This window comes from Micromys minutus, assembly GCF_963924665.1.
Source record: "Micromys minutus genome assembly, chromosome: 21".
Taxonomy (NCBI): Eukaryota; Metazoa; Chordata; class Mammalia; order Rodentia; family Muridae; genus Micromys; species Micromys minutus.
In genome coordinates this window covers 8530233-8554103 of record NC_137956.1, presented here as the reverse complement: position 1 = coordinate 8554103, position 23871 = coordinate 8530233, and the positions used below count along the sequence as shown (strand labels likewise).

The 23871-nt window shown below is 42.9% G+C and overlaps 1 protein-coding gene across 3 annotated transcripts in view; it reads right to left on the bottom strand.

The window, feature by feature from the left end:
* ATOSA (atos homolog A) overlaps window positions 1-23871 on the bottom strand; it is a 70261-nt gene that overhangs the window by 8667 nt on the left and 37723 nt on the right. For all 3 annotated transcript variants that reach the window (XR_013975486.1, XM_080934907.1, XM_080934906.1), the window contains 8 exons: window positions 14650-14834; window positions 13464-13666; window positions 13079-13204; window positions 9716-11528; window positions 7399-7512; window positions 5500-5579; window positions 4226-4334; window positions 3109-3267 (listed from right to left, as the gene is read on the bottom strand). Coding sequence is in view for 2 of the 3 variants with exons in the window: in XM_080934907.1 (XP_080791033.1) it covers window positions 3109-3267; window positions 4226-4334; window positions 5500-5579; window positions 7399-7512; window positions 9716-11528; window positions 13079-13204; window positions 13464-13666; window positions 14650-14834 (2789 nt within the window). In the remaining variant the exon portion in view is untranslated. The remainder of the gene's footprint in view (window positions 1-3108; window positions 3268-4225; window positions 4335-5499; window positions 5580-7398; window positions 7513-9715; window positions 11529-13078; window positions 13205-13463; window positions 13667-14649; window positions 14835-23871) is intronic.

The following is a 23871-nucleotide window of genomic DNA, read 5'->3' as shown; positions in this document are numbered from 1 at the left end:
CAGGACTTCCCTGATGATAAAATTTGTATAGCAAAGTTTAAGCAAACCTTAAGTACAGGCAGCAGTTTTTCTGCAAAGTCCAAACAATGGGGAAGAAAGTATAAATGTGAAAAAAAAGTAAGTTCAAAGTCCAGATGGAATGTGCAAAAAGCTTCTTCCCAATACCCAGGCTAAGGGCATGGCCACAGGCAGTGCTTGTGAATCCTGTCCCTGTCTACGTCCTTGAATGATTCTTTCCTCCCAGTAGTTATGGGAGGTGAGTAGAGTATGTGCTCTATATGGTTCACAGATCCATCACTACAGACTGTAAATAGGAATCTCAAGGTAGGTGTGACACAGGACTGTTGCACGGGGTGACACAAGAGACCTGGGTTGGGAAGTAAAAAGCAATGGACCAAGTGGAGAGAGAGCCTTGCTGCTGACACATGATCCTAATTTCAAGTGCAGAGTATGGGCCTTTCCCCTGGCAATGCAGCAATAATTCTTCACTGGGTGCGCAGTGTACTCACCAGGGCGTATGCACCCACTTTTCAAGCACAAGCAGTGTGGACAGTTACATGGAAAACATACCCCTTTCTAGTTCCAGAATGAATAAGTAAGACATATCAAAATGGTAGCTGCTTTTATAACCACATTGGCAAGGCCTGGAGCTATTGTCCTTCTTCCCAACCTGCTTTTCATACAAAGAAGAGAGAGCCAGGACAATGACAACTATGACTGTGACTGTGTTTCTTTCTGTAATACAATTCTGATAGTTTTTAAGATCATAATGGTAGTAGTGATTAAGCCCATAGTGACTGAAGACTTTTGAAAGGTCTTTTTAGTTTAGGGCAGCACTCCAGTATAACCACCTTCTTTTTGATTATGTGTGTGTTTATGTGGGTATTTGAATCTGAGTACAGTGCCCTTGGAGGCCAAAAGAAGACACTGGATCCCCTGGAACTAGAATCAAAAAGTGTTGTGAGCTGCCCAGTGTGGTGCTGGGCACAGGCGGCACAGGGCACTTGGGTCCTCTGGAAGAGTAGCGAATGTTTTTTGAGCCTTCTCTTCAGCTTCCAAACAACAATTTCTAAATAATGTAAGGCCAGTAGTAGCACTAGAAAGCTGGGATTTGATTAATATTTCTTGATTCATTTCATGGTCCAGCATTATCAATATTTGTACCTAAGAAAGCCACATTTAATATAATGAAACATTTCCTATGGCATGTTTGTAATAAGGTTAAGATGAACTAAATTTGGCAGAATCCTAATACCAAAAAATATCTCCAAATTATTATATAATAAAGAATATGAATTTCTGGGTGCAGTGACATACCAAAGACCATGAGTTCAAGGCCAGCCTTAGCTACCTAAGACTTTGAGGTTAGACTGGTCGACATGGACCCCATGCCAAAAAATAAAACAACAAAAACTAGTATGGAACAGTAGATGGAAACTAAAACCAGCAGGCCTTGATTTGACTAATTACAAACAGAAGGAAACAGCTCGTAGTCAGTCATGAGCCCGTAACAGGCCTAGCCTGACCTCATCACCACAATAGCTGTTTTTTTTCTGAGACACAATTCCTGTGTAGTTGAGTGCTGTGGTGTGGTTCTTGAGGGACATTCTTATTGCTACTCCAAAATGAAGAATTAAACTTTCAAGAATTGCTTGATGCAAAATCCCACCACAAACAATTTTCTGTCCTAACATTTTACTTCTGGGGGCCATTCAATCCATGAGGAGAGGTCTCACTGTTACTTCTGATGGTCTACAAGATGCTTGATCTAACAGAACAATCAGTCCTAGCTAACAAGATATGGTCAGTCCTTTGAAAGCAGACTAAACTGTCACTAAAACAAACTTTAGGAAAGATGTGTGGTGTGGGGTTTGGAGTGAGCTCTAACAAAGGGAACCCATTCCTACTAAGTAAACAGACTCAGAGGTACGACAGAGAGTGAAGACCACTGTCATGGAAAAGCAGGCATCAATTTTTGGTTATTTTAGGTTTTTGAGATAGGATTATCCTGTGTAGCCAAGGCTCTTCTGGAACTTACTATATAGCCCAGGCTAGCCTCAACCCCACTGTGATAGAAGGCTGGCCTCCTTAGAAGGATAACCTAAACAATTCAGTAGGCTGAGTTATCTCCTTTCCAGTATTCATTCAAAGTTCCCACCAGACTATCATTTTATATCAAAGTATGAAACACTAGCCAGGCCCTGGACCAAAAATTTCACTTCAATACTGGAGTAAACCCAGCTAAACTAGCTCCCTTGACAAACTGGGACAGCATCGAGGTGGCCATATTTAGCTCCTTAAAAAGTACAGCTTCTAGTCCTGTCAGGTATGGAGAAATCCCTTTTCATAGCTTTTACTCTTAACATTGACCGCAATGTTCTTAAAACCCCTACAGGCAGGAGAGAGGAAGCCATTGGGCAGGTGCTAAGTCAGGGATGCAGGTCTAGGCCTGTATGAATTTCTGCTTCTCACAGTGAGACTTAGTGTGACTCTGCACTTTACACCCTCACTACAAACCTTTCCTTTGTATTTTGAAGGAGTGTTTATACACACTCCAGTGCTCAGATGTACTTCTGCAGGTTAAGGCTTGTTTTACCCAGACTCCCCTGCAGTAGAAAATGGGAAGGTAAACTTATAAAACCTCAGGCTCAGTTCTAACTCCCAGAAGCTCCCCTACCCTCAAATGAGATACTGGTGTGATCAGAAATAGCTCACACTCTCTAGAACCCCAGGATAAAAAAAAAAAATGGAGTGAGGAAGATGGGGTGAAGAGGCCTCAGGTTGCCCCAAGTCTCCAGATCTCACCAAGTCTGACCGACATAGGAGCCGCGTGAGAAGGCAGCCACCTGGCATTCGGTGCACAGTAAGCACTAGGGCATTTGTGTGGACTTAGCAAGATGTCAGTCACTAGCAAGTTATGTAGAAATGGGTAAAATATCAGCACCATTTTAAAACCCAGCTGAGCAAAAGGCCATGGAGCCATAGTTTGGCTTACTGGTCTACATTCAGTTTTTAACTTTCTCTCAGGAACTGCTTCCCACTTCAAGGATGGAAGTGACGTGAATTACTCAGGTGGCTGATTCGTGCAGAAAAGACAAAAGTACTTGCCATATAAGGCGAGGGAGCGTTATCATCGGAAACACTGTAGAAAGACACTTCCACCGGCAGAGTCAAGTGCGTTGGGCAGAAAGCCCCACTGGCTCCCACCTCGGCAGTGAAGCCATCAACTATGCCCAGGGGGTCTAAACGGTAATTCAGAACGGATTCCTGGAAGACAAGACAACAATTGCTTTGAAAAGGCAGAGAATTTAGCACATTGGTTCATTTTCTACTTAGGGAGATATCTGACTATGCTTTCTAGTCTGTGACCCACTATACAAACTAAGAAATGATGGTTATTATAAGAGACATGTTTCTTTGCTGACCTGGAATCACCTCTGCCTCTAACTACCTTCTACTAGATCCTACCCAATGCCTCCTCTCACCCATTCAGCCAACACTGGATTCTCTTGGAACATCACTGTTTGTTAGATATAATCATTTAATATGCTATTTATCTTTGTGAGGGGAAAATATGCTCTCTGCTGGGCAGAGGGACTCACACCTGCAATCTCAACATCACTGGTGTATCTGAGGCTAAAGGACAGCAGTGAGTTTAGGGCTAGCCTGAACTATGTAATAAGTTCCAAGCTGGCCTAGGTTATATAATAGGCAAGCTCTACCAGAGAAGGTATCTACCCAGAGAGAGCCCACTAGACGGTGCTAGAAGGTTTCAAAGGCAGGCCACATATAGAAGTCCTGTTAGAAAGATAAGCCAAACATTTGTCATCTTGAAAAATGACTACTTCTGCTATTAAATGATGCTGTTGTATAATATATGGAATTTTGTTTAGTTTAGCTGTAAATTTTTCAAAAAAAAATATTTGAAGAAGCTCTGTCTATCCACAAAGTGCTCACTCCTGAAAACCACCTCTAAGTGACTCTTTGGGTGTTTTCAAGACCCTCACAAGCTTATGGGAAGTTACCTGGGGGGATATCAGGGTGTGTGAGGAGATGCCCTTCACTTAAGTGATCATTTGAGAAGGAGCAAGATAGGAAATTTCAAGGCTTTGGGAAAAAGACAGTTGGCTTGTTCATTTCCTTCTCACAAAGAGTGTTAAAGACATAAACTAGTGCCCTAGTTTAAGGTACTTTGACTTCTAAAATAGTTTCAAAGCAACATTACCTCAAAATTTCCTAGGAGACTAAGACTTGTAATTGGTGGAGCACTTGAACTCAAAAAAGGTTTATCATGAGCATCTGGGTCCTCTTCAATGTTCAGACATGGTCGAGAGCTATTGGAAAGCAAAAGCAAAGAAAAAAAGAACATGGTAACTGCAATATTCCCTTATTTACATCCATAAAGTGAATTAGAAGAAGCTGAACAATTTCATTCAAACTACTAAAATTAAATTAATGTTATTAAACTTTAAAATATTAAAGTTTTAGCTGGGTGGTGATGGCGCATGCCTTTAATTCCAGGACTTGGGAGGTAGAGGCAGGCAGATCTCCGAGTGTGAGGCTAGCCTGCTCTACAGAGTGAGTTCCAGGTCTATACACAGAGCTAAGCACAGAAAAACTTTATCTTGAAAACCCAAAATAGAGAAAGTTAGAAAAAATATAAAATTTGTAGTTGAAATTTCAGATTAAATATTATGCTAGCAATATTCAGTAATGAACACACACACACACACACACACACACAATTCTCTGGAAGGTTTAAGGTATAAATTTATAACACATCACATGGTGGAATCTACTGGAAATGCAGAATGCTCAGAATTCTACACCACTTCCAGCTGAAATTATGTGACTGTAATTACAGGGCCGGCCACAGATGGAGCACTGTGGTAGAACCTTTGCCCACTTCATATGAAACCCTAGGCTGGATCACTGACAAAGAAAACAGAGGTTTTAAGGAGGAGGGAAGGAGAGAGAGAGGAAGAAAGGAAGGGAGGAAGGGAGGAAGAGAGGAATGGAGGGATTTCGGGGCGGGCGGGCGGGCGGGAGGGAGGGAGGCAATGTGGGCCAGAAGACAAGGTTAAGGATCAGCAGTGAACATGGACCTGACTCTTGAACCGCTGTGTCTGACTACCGTAACGAGCACACAGCCAAACTCACTGCCTCGCTCTTAACATTCATGTGCAGCAGCATAGAAACGTTTTTTTCTTTAATTAGAAATCCTTTAAGTTTTATAAAATGTATATGAGGGGAGTTTTCTTTGCATGTATGTCTGTATATCTAGTGCCCATGGAGGCCAGAAGGTGTCCAAGAACCTGGAACTGGAGTTACAGATGGTTTTGTGGCACCATGTGGGGGCTGGGAATTGAACCGGGGTCTCTACAAGGGCAGCTGATGCTCTTAACCATTCTTCGTCTGTCAAGATAATATTTTTATTCCAATTTGAGTCTGGGCATCTGCTGCCGGTTCTACTTCACACCCATGCACTTGAGGTATTACCTTTTGGAGGATAGACTTCTCAGATGCAGCAGCGACGTGTCCAGATCAAAGCAACCCGACTGTGTTTTTCTTTGAGGAACCTAAAGGCAAACAATTACTTATTTTTTAAGGATTACTTTTAAAATAACAAAACACTTAGAAAGTCCAAGCTAAGTATGTTGCTTTAAATGACACTGATTTCTTTGTTTGTATGCTAGAGCACACATGCTAGGTCAGAAGGCAGTTACAGGGGTCTGTTCTCTTTCCATCATGTGGGCCCAAGAGATTGAACTTAAGTCATCTGGTTTTCTCTCACAACAGTTTACTTCAAATAATGATGCTTATCACATATTTTCCTTTCATTCTCATTTTATTAATATAGGAAAAGAACGCACACGATTCCTGTAAGTGCTTTTATTAGATTCTAAGTAAAATTAGTTTTTTTCCCCCAAACTAAAGCATTTATGGTTTTTCTGTACAAAGACTCTTTGTGTGTGTGTTGTGTAAAAGTTTCTGTGTTTACACATGTGTGCACTCATGTGGAGGTCAGAGGTCAATGCCAGGTACTTTCCTTAGTCACTTTTTCGTGGAACCTGGGGCTCATCAATGCAGCAAGTGCCAGAAATCCTCCTGTCTCGGCCTCCTCAACATCACTGGCTACAGACAGGTGCTGCAGTGCTCAGCTTTTGTGGGAACAGAGGTCCGAACTCAGAACTTTACCTACAGAACCATCTCCTATCCTAGGACTTTTGTTTGTAAGCTGTACAGAGCTGTGCATGTTTGGTGGATGTGAGCCTGTAATACCTAGAACTTAAACTAAAGGGGCAAAAATAAGAGTGTTGGCATCCTATCCACTGCCACGTTCCCAGGAAATGGAATCTTCATCGAGAATGGGTTTGAAAAATAGTACTCAGAAATTTCAACCACGAGCATATGCTAGATTATATTTCTCCCAAACCATTTATCTCAAAATACACTAAAAATGAAGGCTCTAAAAGCAAATTAAAAGTGAAGTTAGGTACAACACAAAAGTTAGATCAGTTTTGGGAATCTATGTAAAGCATGTATAATTAATTAATTAATGTAAAACACAACTGACGTACTGGTCTAAGAAAAAGCTGAGATTATCACCTACTAAACTGCCACTCAGCTGATTCCACTCTACTATTTTTCCATATGGAGTGCATGCATCTGTGTGTGCATGTATGTACATGCATGTGTGTACATGCAGTATGTATATGTTCATGCATCTGTGTGTGCATGTATGTACATGCAGGTGTGTACATGCAGTATGTATATGTTCATGCATCTGTGTGTGCGCACACACTTGAAGGAGAATAATTCCATATCTAGATGTTTTCTTTCAGACACATCCCCCACCTTCTTTCTTGAGACAGGCTCTCACTTTATAGCCAAATAGCCGCTGGTTTGCAGTCATCTAGCCCTCCCAAGTGGTGCTGGGATGGAGTCCAGGGCCTCCTACATGATCATTCTGTCTCTGAGCAACATCCCAAGCCCTCCAAAAGGAGATTTTAACTACTGCACTCAAAACTATGAGTTTATTTATACTAGCTTCTAAATAAGCCTGCTGCTGGTGCCAATATTTATTGAGATAAGGGAAAAAATCTATTTGTATGAAATTCCATCAACATCCAGGTAATTTTAAAAAAATATTTTTTACACTTAGTAACAAAATATTCAGCAAAAGAACTTCAGGAAGAATTTCAATACCAGTAAAATACATAGTTTTTCCCCATATTATTTTATAGCTGTTAAACGTACTATCAAAACCCATGAAGTTTACTAACTGAAAATTTACTTCACGGGCACTGAAATGTTTCAGCTAATGTTAGCTAACATGCTGAGAGCATTCGGGCTGCCTGCCCGCAGGGGCTGGGCAGAGGGAGCTGGGGCACTTACTGGACTTGAGAGGAGAGGCAGCCCTGTCTGCGGATGAAAGGCTCTGGTTGATGTCCCATCCAAGGAATGAAAGTCATGTTTTCTCCAGACACTTGAATGCTTCAGTGTAGTCCTCTGCAAAGAAAAGTATCCATTGTAGTGGAAACAATCAAATAGTGGCAAATTTGTAGACACGCTGCTAGTGCACTCTATATACATACCGTTGGTGGTGACACTAAAGAGCCCTTCTCATCTTACATGCATAAAGATACACATACACGCATGCAGTCACATGAGCACAGACCTATGGAGTCTAGTTCTGATATCATGTCTCAAAAGTTTTCAAGTGTGCCCAATACAACTCTTATATCAACAGGTTTACTCATAATCTAGCATCTAATATTATAACTTGTAGAAAAAAACAGCTAGAAAATAGAGTTACGACTGTAAAGTATATAATTGTGCCAAGAGCCATTTTTAGAGGATTTAGTTTAGTATGAAAAATTCAAAAATATAAAACAGGGGACTGGGGAGAGGGCTCAACAATAAAGAGCACTTACTGCTTTTGCAGAGGACTCAAGTTTGGTTCCCAGCACCCACTATTACCATCTGTAACTTCAGTTCCAGATGGACCCAATGCCCTCTTTTGGCTTCTGTGGACACCAGACACTCATGTGGGCAAAACAGTCATGCATATAAATTCAATAAAAAGAACTCTTTTAAAAACTAGTATTAATCAAGAAACATGGTCACAGTACTATTGTTTTTACTGTGAATCAAGAAACAGGAAAAATTTCAGTCACACACACACACACACACACACACACACACACACACACATGCTTGTAATCTCAGTGACTTCCAAGGCTAAGGCCAAGAAGGTCACAGAGCCCAGGACTTAAGGTCGGTCTGGACAACCACTGAGACCCGCTCTCGGGAAGCAGTGCGGAACACTTACAAATTGGACAAATCTATAGCTAAAGGCCAGAAATTTACATAAAATATGAAAAGTTACAAAAATAGACTAAGTTCACATTTATCAGCTTTGAGTGGCCCAGGATGAGTTAGTTATCTTGTTCTTCTGGCCTACTGAACAAAAACCAAAGTGCTGGAAAGGGCCAGGCAGACAAATATTCACAGGCTGTGCAGAAGGGCGCTGGAGCACATGTATGATTTCATGTAAAATCAGCACATGAACAAGTCAGTGCTAGAAGACAAACCAAAACACCATGTCCAAATTAGGTTCTCAGGCCTGCTCTCTTGTCCTGGTGGCCTTAAACTCCCCTCCCTATGGCTTTTAAAAGCCTGGAACTGCAGGCTTGGGCCCACTGTGTCTCTCCAAAACAGTGTTTTTCAGGCCATGATAAGTCTTTGTATACTTTTAGGATATACCTTTTTTATTTAAGCAGCATGTTAAAGGTTTATAAACTATAAAGGTCGATTATCATTTTTAGAATTATAGGCTTATTTGGTATGACTCAAGGACTAAACTGTGAGAAAAGATCCAGGAACTAAAGATTCTGACTACCTACTTAGTGCAGCTCCTACTGACAGCCTACATTGTTACCAAGCAGCATCTGTACCAGGCCAGAGCTGCTAGGAAAACACACCAAGCTGATGGCAATGTCTGCTTGGTTCCTTCTTCCTCCCTACTGACTGCTTGAAATAGTGAGATAAAGAAAGGCAACAAGAAAAATCCAAGTGAACAGAGGATGTGCAGAGCAGAACCCTGGACTACAAGAGGCCTGAGAAGGAGTTAAGGGGTAACAGATCAGCCACTGAGGATGACAGAGTCCTAGCATGCCCAACCCTCTGAGCCTCTATTTCCCCCATGTGTCATACCTGTCTCTTGTTAAAGTGGGGAGTTCTTTAATCATTTGACATATGAGAGGAGCCAGTAAGAATGCAGAAATCAACACACACACACACACACACACACACACACACACACACACACATTCACTCCTGCATCCCCAGGCCAGGTGCTTCTCAATTGGAGAAAAAGGTCACATAGTTTTTAGACTGTTGTTAAAAGACCTCACAGAGCCTTGGAATTTTTGCTGCTGTTTTAACTGTAACTTTTAAAGAAGGAACCACACACTGAATTTTAAACCATGTGACCCATGATCCATTTCATCTCTTACCTTGTTATGCTGACTTTGAAGAGGGTAGGCTATTGGCAAGAATATTAGTAGTTTTTAATAGAAGCCTTATCACACCACACTGGGTACTCCACAGATAACAGGTACCCTTGGGCCTTCATAACCACATCTCTGGTGAATCAGATTCAAACCACAGATAATAGCTAAGAATGACATTTGAATTACATGTTACCTACCAACATGTCTGCACTTTTCAGTCTTTCGCTTGTAGACAAACAGTGCTTTACACTTTCAGGTTTTCCAGCAACTGAATCTTTTTTGTCCTCCTGCTCAGTTTTTAGTTGGTCTGAAGTTGTGCTTTTGGGACCCTTAATATCTTCACTGGGATCATTTTTTGTGCCAAGCTGAATGCCTTGCTCACATGACTTTGATCTTTTGGAGTCTTTATTTGAACAATTAGTTTTGTACTTGTTCAAATAGTCAGACATTTCCAACATAGTCACCTTTATTTTTGAGTCCGTCCCTTTGGAATCATCACACTGCAGAGGACCGAGAGATCCAGGACTATTCTCGTCTTTCATTTTTTCCCGACATTTATTTGTGCAAATCTGTTTGTCAATACTGTCGCAATGCAAACATGGTTTCTCGGTTTCATGGCTCATTTCTTGCTCCTTAAGTTGTAATTTACAAGATGTACTTTCCAATCTGCTAGTCAAAACCAAGCTACTTTCATTGCAAAGAGACGTGTTGGAGAAAGACAGTAAGCCAGCAGCCGTGCTCAGCTGCTCCTGCCTGGCTGTGTGGGTGATGTCATCAGGACAGTTCTGATGCTGAGTTCTTACTTCAGGTTTCAGAGGCTTTTCTTGGTATTTGAAAGATCTGAAGCATTTACTAGGTTTGGGGTTTTTCCCATCACCTCTGTCTCCCAATAAGGACACTTCTGTATGAGTAGCAGACACAGAGACATTTTCTCTGTCCTTCTTCAACAAGGTTTTGTCACCAAATGAACTCCTGAACACTTTAGAAGGAATGGAATTGGAGTCGTGCTTGCCGAATGCAGGCCGGGGAATGTGAGCTGCGGGGTCAATGTGCTCCAAGTGCTGTGCGATCCTGGCTATGACGTCCTGCCGCTCCTGAAGCAAAGAGCCAATCAGCGGGTTCGCCTCCCCAGCGGGCTGGCGAGGGTAGGGGCTGTGAGAGACAGGAGTGTCTCCTTGTCTGAGTTCTGACTTTTCTCTCACTTTCCCCTCCCTGCTGTCTCCTGGGGAGCCAAACTCTGGACCCCCAAAAGAGACAGAGAATGCTTCTTTGCATCTTCTCACACACCCCCTCTCCTGTGAAACTGGGTGAAGCTTTGGGCTAAGTGAGGTGGGCTCCTGGGTGTTAAAGGGGAGTTCAGACATCCGGGAGGAGCTGGGGTCACAGTGAATCAAGTGCTGAGCGATTCTGGCAATGACTTCTTGTCGATCCTGAATCAGGCAGTCAATTAAAGGGTTCGGCTCCCCTACCAGCTGCCGCTGCCGGGGGCTCTGACAGCTAGAGACGCTGGAATCGATCCCAGAGAGTGATTTGAAAGTTCTCACTGATGCCTCTTGTGACCTCACTTCTCCAGTACCACTGAAGCCCAGGACATTGGCTTGAGGCGCCCCATGGTCAGACTTGCTGCCTAGGCCTGGGCAGAGCCTGACATTTCTAATGGCTGAAGTGTACTCAGGAGGCATGCCGTTTCTGACACGAAGGGCACTCACAGGTGCCGCGGTCCATGTGTGCTTGCTGCACAGACTCTGGGAGCTGCTGAGACAATGGTACTCTGCCTCCCCAGGGCCTCGGTGCTGACAGCCTCTGAGCTCCTGTTCCTGAATTCTCTTCTCATACAGACCAATGTTAGCATGAATACTACAGGTCAAAACCGGATAGTGAGCTTGTCTGGGTAAGGACTGAACGCTGACTTTCAAGGCCACATTGTGAGAGACATTGGGAACGGGAAACACATGCTCAGTCGGGGTCTGTGAAAAACTCCATTGCAGGTCGACATCAGCAGCACTGATTCTAGAGCCAAACAACACAGATTAGTCACAAGCTGCATCTTCATCACCCTGTATCACTTTAAGGAAACAAAGCAGTTTTATCCCTGCATAGAGTCTGACCCAGTCTCAGCCACTCTACCTTGTTAGCACTAAAAGCAGCATACATGGCACAGCCGACTGTACTCAGAAGAGGGGTCTGTTTTCTGTTATTTTAGTCTTTAAGACCAAATCTTATAGCCAGGTGGTGGTGGAACACACCTCTGATCCTAGCCCTTGGGAAGCAGAGACAGGCAGATCTCTGAGTTTGAAGCCAGCCTGGTCTACAGAGCAAGATCAGGGACAGCCAGAGCTACACAGAGAAACTCTGCCCCCAAAACAATAACAAACAAACAAAAAGAGCTTCATTCTGTAGCCCTGGATACCCTAGAATTTACTATGTAGCATAGGTTGGTTTCAAATGTGCAATGATCCTCCTACCTTTAGCCTTCTGTAAAATCACAGGAAGGAGCTACCGAAAACCCAATAATTTTATGATTTAAAATAAAACTATGAATTAATCGTATTTACCAGGATAGAAAAACAAAAGTACCAGACAGTAGTGGCACATGCCTTTAACCCCAGAATTCAGGAGGCAGAGGTAGGCAGAGGTGTACAGAGTGAGTTCCAGGATAGCCATGGATACACAGAGAAACCCTGTCTCTAGGAACCAAAACCAAACCAAACTAAAAAGCAAGAAACAAAAAACAACCCTCCCAAAAAACAGTAAACCCAACCAACCAACCAACCAACCAAACAAAAACCAGGACTTTATGTTTACTATTAAATAAGTGGATTCTGCTCATGGAACAAGACAGTCTGGAGACTATTTCACCTGCATAGAGAAGCAATTACTTTGTTTGGCAGCCTGTATGTTTATTTATGCACACATACAAACACACGGACACATGAATACAAGAAGTCAGACACAAATATGATGTGCCTCCCCTGCCTTCATTCCTTCCTTCCTTCCTTCCTTCCTTCCTTCCTTCCTTCCTAAGACAGGCTTTTGCTATCTCTCTGAGGTTCAAACTCTCTGTCCCAGCAATCTTCCTTCCCCAGCATCAGGAGTAGCTGGTACTGTGAGCATGCAGCATTATGTCAGCAGTGTTTGTAGGTTTGAGATAGAAAACTCCAGATCATCAAAGGAAGTCACAAGCCCAGGTGACCTCAGTTTCCACTTTATTGTGGCATTAAGTCCAGCTCGGGTTCCTAAGGTAAACTTGAATGATATTTACACATTTTTGTCCACCAAATTTAACCCACCAAGCTACCTTGACAAGATATAGCTCAACAAGATGATCCATATAATATGTTACCCATATAATATACAAGCTATCTTAACAAGATATAGTTCAACAAGATTATCCATAATATATTATTCATATAATATAATATACTCTTAACTTGTTTTGAGAAAAACCTCATCAATATATACTGATTTTAATTTATAAATGAAGAAAGCATGCTTTTGACAGGTTAAACAACATTCAGTAAACTGTCACTACACACCCTTTTCCCCTTGAACATACATACCTGTAAAGAATGTTTCGTGGAATAGCACCATGAGAAACACTCAGCCAAGCACTTAACTGAGAAAAAAACACAAAGGATCTGACAGCCAGCAGAAGTGCCTTCTCTTCGATGAAGCGATCACCATTCCTAAGGGAGGGAACACGGCTGAGAGACTGAGAGACTCCTTTGGGAAGAAGGAAGTGGGAACAAGGTGCCTCTTGGGATGTGTACTCTGAGCGCCCACATGCACTTCCTAAGGCCAGCTGGTGTCATAACTATGTAGTGAACCAATGTATCAAGTATCTCAACTGTACCACATAAAAAAGGGGGATTCAGAGACATGGTGCAATGGCAGGGCAAGGTGTAGGAGGTCGTGGAAAACCGGAGACCAAGCTGAGCAACTCACTGTCGGGGAACTGGCTCCATGATCCACCTCTCCAGTAACAGTGCATCTTGCTTGATGGCGGGGTCGTTCAGATCTGTCCCCTCTGTGCTAGGCCCCTCATCACTGTAGCAGCAATCTGGCAGGAGCATCACTTCCACCATGATTGGAAGATTATTTTTCCACAACAGTGTGACCTCAGATCTGGTTCGTCTGGCCTGACGACACTGGGAGAAAAACAAAAATAGGTAAACAAATGGATGTTCACAATAACTGCTTTAATTTGTATTTACATTTCAAAATCGTAACTGTAGATGTCTGCGTAAGAAGCATAGCCCTTGCTCAGGTATGGCTGTCTCTTCTATTCCCAGCACCCACATCATGGCTCACAGAGTACAATTTTTAAAAAAGGGTAGCTCAGTTGTAGAGCACTTGTTGGCATGGTGAATCGCTGGGCAGTGGTGGTGCAGGCCTTTAATCCCAGCACTTGGGAGACAGAGACAGATAGATCTCTGTGAGTTCAAGGTCAGCCTGATTTACAAAGATAGTTCCAGGACAGCCAGAGTTACACGTAGAAATTGTGTCAAAAAACTTAGCAACAGGGACTAGAGAGATGGCTCAGAGGTTAAGAGCACCTACTGCTCTTCCAGAGGTCCCGAGTTCCATTCCCAGCAACTATTGGTGGCTCACAACCATTGTAATGAGATCTGATGCTCTTTTCTGGTGTGTCTGAAGACAGTTACATAAATAAAAATAAATAAATAAAGCTTAAAAACAGCAACAACAAAGGAAATTAATAACTGAAAGAAAAATATATTAGAGAAAATATCTAATTTTTAGAAATTACACATGTGCTACTTATTAAAGTGTTTTAACAATTTTCTTTTAAAATATTAATATAAATTCTCCCCACTAAAAAAAAATACAGGAAAAACAGTTCATGTAGGTCATTTATCTAATGAATTAGAACATACAGTGGAGGGGCCAAGGGAAGACTCTGCAGCTAAGGGAAAGCAGATGGCCGCAGGGAGGTCTTTATGGAGTGGGAGGGGCAGGAGGACCGCTTCCAACCTCTCCTCACTTAGGGAAGTTACCTAGACTTCTTCCAAGCCACCTCTCAAATACAAAAACTCACTGTGACAGAACAGCAGGTTGAAGGCATTTGAGCCAGTCAACACAACAGACAACAGCAGTGGGGCATGGTCCTCACCTGGGCCAGCTTGTCGCTGCATTCATGTCTGGCGGTGCCTGGGAAACGAGACTGCGCTGGAGGGCAGTGGAAACTCTCTGCCCGGCCTTTCACAGAACACTCAGGGGTTCGTCCTTCAGTTATCAGCAAGGCCAAAGACACCAAGAACTCCTCTGCGTCATATTCAAAATACTCATCCAAGGCATCTGTCATAAAAAAGGAAAATCCTTCATTGTATTAAGAGTTTCTTCACTTGAATTAGTCACAATTTTAACAGTGTTGCTGTTTATTTATTTATCTATCATTATGTATCTGAACCCAGGGCCACATGCACACTAGGTCACCCACGTCGACAAGTGCTCTACAACTGAGCTGTATCCACAGCTCATTAATTTTTAATGAATTAATTATTTGGAAATAGCATTTCATACAGCCCAGGCTGGCCTCAAGTTCACTGAGTGGTCGAGGTTGGTCTTGAACTCCTAACCTCCCTGTCTCCAGCTCTTAGGCTCTGAGGCTGCAGTTGTGCAGCACCATTCCTATCAACTCAGTCACTGAGATAAACCTCTAACCCTAAGTACTCGACAGAAACTCATGACATCTGGGGGCAATACTCACAGCACTCAGAAGGCTAAGACAGGGATTGTTGTAAGCTTGAGGCCATCCAAGATTACATAGGAGTTCCAGGCTACTGTTGGTTATACAAGACAAAACACAAAACAAAAACCCCAAACCACCACTGCCAATGACAAAACCCTTTTCTGAATGAGGGAGTAGCTGAGGCCTAAGTTCCCAGCACTGAGGAGGCTGAGGCAGCCCACGTGACAGTGGTGCCACTGGGATCGAGATCACTGGTTCTGAGTACTCAGTCCTCATGGCACTGAAGGCTGAAGACTCCTGCCTGCCTCTCACAGGCAGCCAAAGCAAGGGGAGGGAGCTAGCATGTGCTCACCCCAGACTGTGCACGATCTGGATATACAGTTTGGCTCCAGAAGCCAGGCCTTTAACCATCTTAGTATTGCTGTTGTTCACCGTGACCATAAAATCTATTACATGATTTTGTTTCTTAAATAAAAACTAAAACAATGTACATCTGACACATGCTCTTATTCATTTGGTATTTTTGTGATACAGAATTATTCCTGGAAATGGGACTATAAATTATAATAATGAGCTGACTGGAAAAGAGAGGGTCTCAAATCTCCTTTGGGAATGAAATTCGATCACAAATCAAGGGCTATTCACAGACAGACCTAGCGGCATGTGAGCATCGATCATCGTTTCTACCTTTCTATTTCTTTACATTTCATTGCTTTGTTTGTGCACGTGCGTGTGTTGGCACGCATGGAGCAGGGGTGTATGCTACAGTGAGTCAGAGGACAAATTGTTCTTTCACTATGTGAGGTCCCAGGATTGAACTCAGGCCTTCGGGCTTGCTGGCAAGCACCTTTACTTGCTGAGCCATTTTGTTGGTCCCTCACATTCTATCTTTTTTAAAATGTGTTTTAACTTATCTAGAATACAGCTTTCCTTCTCAAACGTAGGTCTCTGTTTTTATTTCATTAGAACTATAGCATGATCTATTTAATCAGTCTATACTGTTGGATGTACAGAATGATCCAGTTGTTTTCTAAATAGACAGAAGAATCTTTATAAATATGGTTGGAAACTAATATGTTTGAATATTCAGCTTAGTAAACTCACTACGGCTGGGATAAATTCACAAACAATTTTAATTCATATTAACAGACTGCCCCCTCTGAAGATAAAAACAATATTATCTTAAATAAACAATCTTTTTAGCAATCGCCAAGGTTTTCCCGGGACTATTTTCCACTTTACTCTGTGGTTTGAGTGGCCTGGAATCTTTTGACTACCTTGGCAGGCTATAGAAATAAGTCAAACAGCATGTGTAGCAGCCCAGCCAGCCTTGGAAGAACACTCCTTCTCCATCCCTCTCTCTACACAGAGCTGTGTGCTGTCCGACTGCTCGCCTTCTCCCCACAGGGCGCAAAGGCAGCGATGTGTGTGCATGACAGGTTCTGGTGGGTCACAGGCTCTGCTCTCTCCCAGGATTTTCCCTGAGCTACTTCCACCTCTGCTTTCTTTTCTTTGTCTGTCTGTTAGGTTTTTGTTGTTGTTGTTTTAAGAATTGTTTTTTCGAGACAAGTTCTCATTTAGTCTGGGCTGGCCTCAAGCTCTCTGTATATAGTCAAGGCTGTTCTACCTCCCAAATGCTGGCCCAGCTGATCATGACCCAGCTCTGCTGCTTCTGAAGAGCCGAGATGTGCAGACTCTCCAATGAGAGAATGAACCCTCAGAAAGTCTAATTCAACCTCCAAATAAAGTGCTCAGACACTGCCCTGGGAACTGTCAGCAGCCAGTCCTTGCATATCTAGTGGTGAGGTGGCCTACTTCATCTCTGGATCTTTCACTATGCCTAAGCTGCTTACTTTTCTGGTTGAAGTGGGCTCCAGTCCAGAGCCTCAGGAGCATGGCTTCCCCAGCCCCAGCCCAGTCCCAGCTCCCGGTCAGACTGTAAACACAGTGCACAGAGGCTGAGGGACCCTGTTCCATCTCCCACCCCAGTGCAGATCTGTTTTACTGAAGACCCACTCCACTATAATCCTCGGGGTACAAAGGTTTGGTTATCTCCTTTCTTCAGCTGTTGGATTCCTAATAAATCCACTTTATAGACCCTCAAGGCTGACACTCAGGCCAGAGCTGTCACAGCCAGCTGCTCTAGCTGGACAATATGGATGCTGCCCGAATGCCAGGTCAGCTCAGCTTTCTCAGGTCCCCACAGTCTCTCCACCCCAGATAAAGTCACATCTAGAGAGCCCATGTCCTTCCATTCTGTCTCCAATGCATCAGGCATGCTTTTTCCTCTCCTTTTCATCTACCCACAGGCTTGTGAAGAACACTCAGTCTGTGAAAGGCCTCTTTCTGACCTGCTCTCCACCCTGACCTCTTCCTTCTCTTCCCAGAGCTTGCATAAGCCACTGACATAGTGAGTGGCTGTTGTCAGACACTGACATGCAACCTAGAGTCATGACTTCGCACCCACGATTGTCCATGTCACCATTTTCCATGAACAGACAACCTTCTCCAAAATGTGGGGCACTGACCAGGCAAAAGGAAAGGTGGAGGAAACCGACCAACACTGGGAATGAACTGTCTTGACAGCTCTGTGACAAGCAGAACCATCTGTTTCCTCACAGTGAGGGTCTAACCCTGCATCCCTGGAACCCGCCCAAATATGAACAAAGAGAAACATCCACACTTGTTCTCTAGCCTCCATCTATACATTATGTACACACACACACACACACACACACACACACACACATACACACACACACAAAGCACACTGCACATACACACATAATACTAATATTTTTAAAGACCTTAACAAATTGTATCAACTCAATTATGAGAAATGTCATAATAAACACAATGAATTGACTTCATTTTTTAAAAAAGATTTGTTTTGTTTTTGGTTTGAGACAAGGTTTTTCTGTGCAGCCCAGGCTGTCCCGGAATTCACACTGTAGACCAGGCTGTCCCCAAACTCATAGATCCACCTACCTCTGCCTCCCAAGTAGTGGGATTAAAGGTGTATGCCCGAACTGGAAAGCTTAAAGATTTAATTTAAAAGTTTACTACATATGTGTGTATGGTGTGTGGCAATGGCACCTGCAGAAGCAAGAAGTGGAAGTTACAATCAGCTGTGACTGACCCAACATGGGTTCTGGGAACTGAACTCTGTCCTGTGCTCCAATCTTCAGAGCCACCTCCCTGGTCCCATACACAACTCCTTTATTTCAGCTTTCCCCTTATTAAGCTCCATATCTTTGCACTTGTGTGAGTGCTCACATGTGTGAGGTGCATGTGAGGATGAGATTTGATGCTGGGTGTTTTCCTCAGCTGCTCTCCACTTTCTGAGTGGGCTCTCTGGCCAAGCCTGGAACTCGCCATCCAGGGAGTGTAATCACCTGAGGGATCTGTTGTCTTCCTCTTGAGTTGGGGCTGCAGGCCAGCCAGACTTTCATGTGGGTGCTGGTGGTCTGAACTCTGGTCCATACATTTGTGGCCAAGTACTTAATCCTCAGAGCACAATTCCTACACCCTTTCCATGCAATTAAACTGAGATTGCAACATCTTGCAGACTGCAGTCGCAAGGATTATTTGTAAAAAGAAAAATTTTTTTTTCTTTAGAATATTGCCATACATGAGGGACATTGCATAACTCTTCATTAAAGTTAAAATAAATACCACTGGACTCTACTTCCCTCTCTTGTGGGTGAGAAGAAGAAAATTTAAAGTCATTTGCCCAAGCTCACATACATTATCATCATCAACTCTGACTTTCTATTCCACACAAAAAGACTCACAGGCAACCATCTCAGCTTATGGTGTGGATTTTAGAAAGCTCTCTGGACAGCTTTCAACGAGTCCTAGTCTTAAAGAATTTAGACAGTTCTCGTTTCTTTCTTTCTTTCTTTTTTTTATGTAAGAAATAAGGTATTGTTTAAGAAACCTGAAGCTTGTTATGAGTTCTACTGGTTTAATTTTACTCAATTTCACTTAGTTTTGCTGTGTGTATGAGTGTGTGAGTGTGTGTGTGTGTGTGTGTGTGTGTGTGTGTGTGTGCGTATGTGTTGCATGTGCCTGAGTGCATGCTGTGTGTGCCACACCACGAATGTAAAAATTTTGAGGACATTTTCTAGAGTCAAGTGTCCCTGCCTACTGTGCTTTTGTGGGTCCTGGGGATCAAACTCAGGCTCTGCTCTAACAAAGTGCCTTTACCTGCTGAGACAGCTCACTGGTCCTCTTCTGTTGGCTTCAGATACATGATACTTTAAATGCCTAAATTATAATTAATTTTGAACCTGGATTGCTACAGTGTGATAGTTGGTAGAACCCCAAGGCTCAGAAGATGTAAGCTCCACTACTGCTCAAGCTGAGGTGACACTTTCCCCAGTGCTGTGGGTCAGATCCAGGACCCTAATCATGGTACTGAGGCGTTCAAATACCGAGTCACATCCCCAGACAATGTAATCAAAATTCTTTCCTCAGAAACTTCTGAGGAAAAAAAGACTTTGCCCTTTGATTTTTGGCATACCTTACTAGGGTAGAAACTTAGTTTTGATTTAGTTAATAGTCAACTATTAAATAACAAACTCAGTACAGTCAATAGCCACTTACTTTAAAACACACTAGAACTGTACAGTTTGCATATAAGATGGTTTTCTTAGTGGCCTTTCTGCACAAAGAACTAGAGAGTGAATCAAACTATTGTTTTTGTGAGTATATGCTTTCTGATGTATTTGTCTGGCTGAAGAAATGTTATGAGGCATCTTCCTTAAGAAATGAAGTTGGGAGGTTGTAGAGCAGGCTCAGTACTTAAAAGCGCTGGCTGATCTTTCAGAGGACCCAAGTTCAGTTCCCAGCACCGACAAGGCGGCTCATAACCGTCTGTCATTATAATTACAGGAGTCTGAGGGACCTGAGGACACAGAATGTAGGCTGCACACGGACAGGCATGCAGACAACACATCCACACGTAAAATAAAAATAGAAATGAAGCTTGAGTACACACTCAACAGAACTGACAGCCACAGAGGGGTAACATTCATGTGAAGAACTCTGTAAACAATGCTTCTTCCCTTTTAGCTGATGATGGATAAGATTTTTACTCTACTCTATGCTGGCTTGAACTTGCTATTTAACCCAGTTCGGCAGCAACTCCAAGAAATTCTCCTGTCTCAGTCACAAAATTGTCCTTTAATTAATACCTGCTTAATAACTGTAAAGAAAAGATTCACTGGAGACTGTAGTTTTACACAAAAGGGCAGTAAGATCCAGAGAGTTCAATTTTAGGCAAGTTGAGACATGTTATTTAATTTCTTTCTTTCTAGTGGAGAAATGATAAATGTTATGAGTGAGAGAAAGACCTCGCCTGTCCTTGGGGGAAAGTAGGACTTTCCCACAGGCCTTGTTTCCTCTCCAGGAGACATGCTGAAGGGTAACGTTCCTTCAGGGAGCTCTTATCTGTGAGCCACTGGCAGTTTCCATCCAAGGCAGTGGAAGAGGGATGTGGATTACTCTCACACTACAAACCAAACACAGGTTGGGTATCTCTGACAGGGGAATAGACAGGAACAGATTTCCATGCTTAAGCACAGGAAGAAGCATAGTTCAGTGGTCCCCACAGTTGAGGGAAAAAGTCATGAGAAGAGAAGTCAGGGTTTGTCTCAAAAATAAAACCAAGTCAAACCGAACATACACAGCAAACCTGAGACAATTCACCTGCAGAAGACATATGTGACCAAAGATGTTAAAGCATGCTCTCCTGAGACAATTCACCTGTAGAAGACATATATGATCAAGAAGTTCAAGCAAACCTTCCTGGCAGAAGAAAACTGTATCACTGGGGGCTGGATAGGTGGCTCAGTGGTTAAGAGCACTGACTGCTCTTCCAGAGGTCCTGAGTTCAATTCCCAGAAACCACATGGTGGCTCACAACCATCTGTAATGGGATCCGATGTCCTCTTCTGGCGTGTCTGAGGACAGCTACAGTGTACTCATATACATTAAATATATAAATATTAAAAAAAGACTATACCATCTAGATCTACCCAAATAGTGTGGAAACCTCAGAAGTGCAGATAAATGTAAACAATTTAGTTTTAAGTCTTTTATTTCGCCGGTTGATTTGGGTTTTTTTTGTTTTTTACATTTTTAATTTGTATGCAAATATTTATGAATATGTATTCATGCAGCATGAAGGCCAGAGGACAGTTTTCAGGAGATAATGCCCCACCACCATGGGACTGAACTCAGGTTGTCAGGCTTGAAAACTAGATGCCCTGACTTCCTAGCCACCTTGCTGGCTTTATTCTCAGTTTTAAGTCAGTTTTTTCCCTTTCATTCCATTTTGGTTTTTTTGAGACAAAGTCTCAGTATGTGGCTCAGGGTAACTAGAACTTACAGTGGCAAGTTTAATGTATATGTGTGTCCTACCTGCATATACACTTGCATGGCTTTCTAGAGGACTTAAGACTGGCTGAAAGCATCCAGGATGGGTGCTCACAACTGTGAGTAACTGCACTTCTGGGAGATCTGGTGCCCTCTTCTGGTCTCTGTGGACACTGCACTTATGTCCACAAACACAAACATGTACACATAATATAAAATGTCCTTACTCTCTTACCCTTTCTGTCCCTTCTCTCCCCATTCCTCTCCCCCAATTCTCTCCCTCCCCACCTCCCTCTCTTCCCCCAAACCCCTTTCTCTGCTTCAGCTCCCTCAACTCCCCTTGTCATGCCCTAAATAAACTCTAGTCTATTAAAAATAAAAGGTGATATGGCTTAGTAGTTATGAGCACTGGATGACTGGATGCTAATTTAGAGGACCCAGGTTCAATTCTCAGCACCTACAGGTTGGCTCACGACATTCTGTAATTCTAGTTCCAGGGCATCTTATGCCCTCTTCCTAACTTCTTTGGGCAACAGGCACACACGTGGTACACAGACACACACACAGGGTACATGCATGCACTCATGTACACATACTTTAAAAAACCCATTGTGGTGTTATGTGCTTGCAATTTTAGTGTCAGGAAGAGATGGATGGATATCTGGGACTTGCTAGCTAGTTGGCTTGGTAAGTTCTGGACCAGTGAAAGAGCTTGTCTCAAAAAGGGGAAGGGAGAGACAGCAGCTGAGCCTGAACACCCCAGGTTGTCTTTTGGATTCCAAACACATATCCACCACACACACACACACACACACACACACACACACACACACACACGCTGTGGGATCAAAGGCTCCTGCTAGATTACAGTAGCTCCTCAATATTCCACTTCCTAGTCACCTGAACAGGCTCTCATCTTAATGTTACCCAGGCCAGTCTATAGCTTACAGGTTCTCTTATCTCAGGCTTTTACATAACTAAAGCTAAGCAGTGTTCCTTTGTGCCTGACAAAATGTGTTCTTTTAAAGGTATGAATTCTGATGGTGAGATGACTCAGTAATTACGAGTACTTGCTGGCAAGCCTAGTATTCTGTTTCCTTGGGACCTACCCGGTGGAAAGAGAACTGATTCACACAGTTGTCCTGTGACTTCCATGTATGTTCTGTGGCATGGGTACCCCTGCATCTACATATACATTCACATAAACTCACATACAATAATGTGATATTTTTTTTTTAAATTATGAAGTCTTGGATCTTGTCATAATAGTACAAAACCAACTGAGACGGTTATCTTGACTCTGGTAATTTTAATAGTTAACCATCCAACTAGTTATAGTTGTTATAATGATTTAAAACGAGGCAAGTCAAGCATTAAATTGGTCTCACTCAAATGAAAAAGAATCTGTTCAGTGGCAGGTTACATAATGAAATCAGGATAAAGATAAGGGGAGCAAAGAAATCATAAAGACTAAGGGACAGAGGGAAATCAAAGCCACATGGACCACGAGGCCCAGTGTCATGTGCCCCTCTCTCTTGTCCCTGTCCTCCCAGCTCAGAGCCTGCTCTTCGGTCCACATTCTCTCCACTCTAACCCTGCACGTGCTCAAGCAGCCACGACCAATGGTCCAGCTGGTTTTCTCTTCCATGCTTCTTCCATGGCTGTGACCTCCACCAGAGTCACTACCCCAGCTCTACGGTTGGGCTCTGCATCTAGTCCCCTTCACTCCCGTCCACCCGACTTCTCCATACAGTGCAAATGTAATTGCTGGATCAAACCTCAATGGTTCTCACTGTTGACTTTTAATAGCCAAATCTCTATTCTTTAAGAAATACTCCAAAACCACTGACTACAGGCAAACCCTACTGCTACCAAGGTGTTCTGTGTCCTGCATACAGGATGTTCTAACTAGTCAACCATGACTACTGCAAATGACTTCTGCTTCTCTCTTTCTAGTCTTTATGCTTTGCTTTTCTTGTTGTATTATGATAGCTAGTCACGGCACAACAGTACAGAAGCCACAGCAGTGATAGTGAGCATCTTATTTCTAACCTTGGCAACAGAGTGTTTAGCATTTCACAACTAAGTGTGTGAACTGGGTGAACAGTTTCCACAGTAATTGTTGGGTGGAGAAGGTCTGCTTATAACATCATCTCGGTTTCATGAATGCTGTGTAAGACATAGTCCTCAGGAAATGGCATTCATTATCTCATACTGCCCAGCTACTTTACATCTCTGTCCTGCTTGAGACAGAGCCTCATG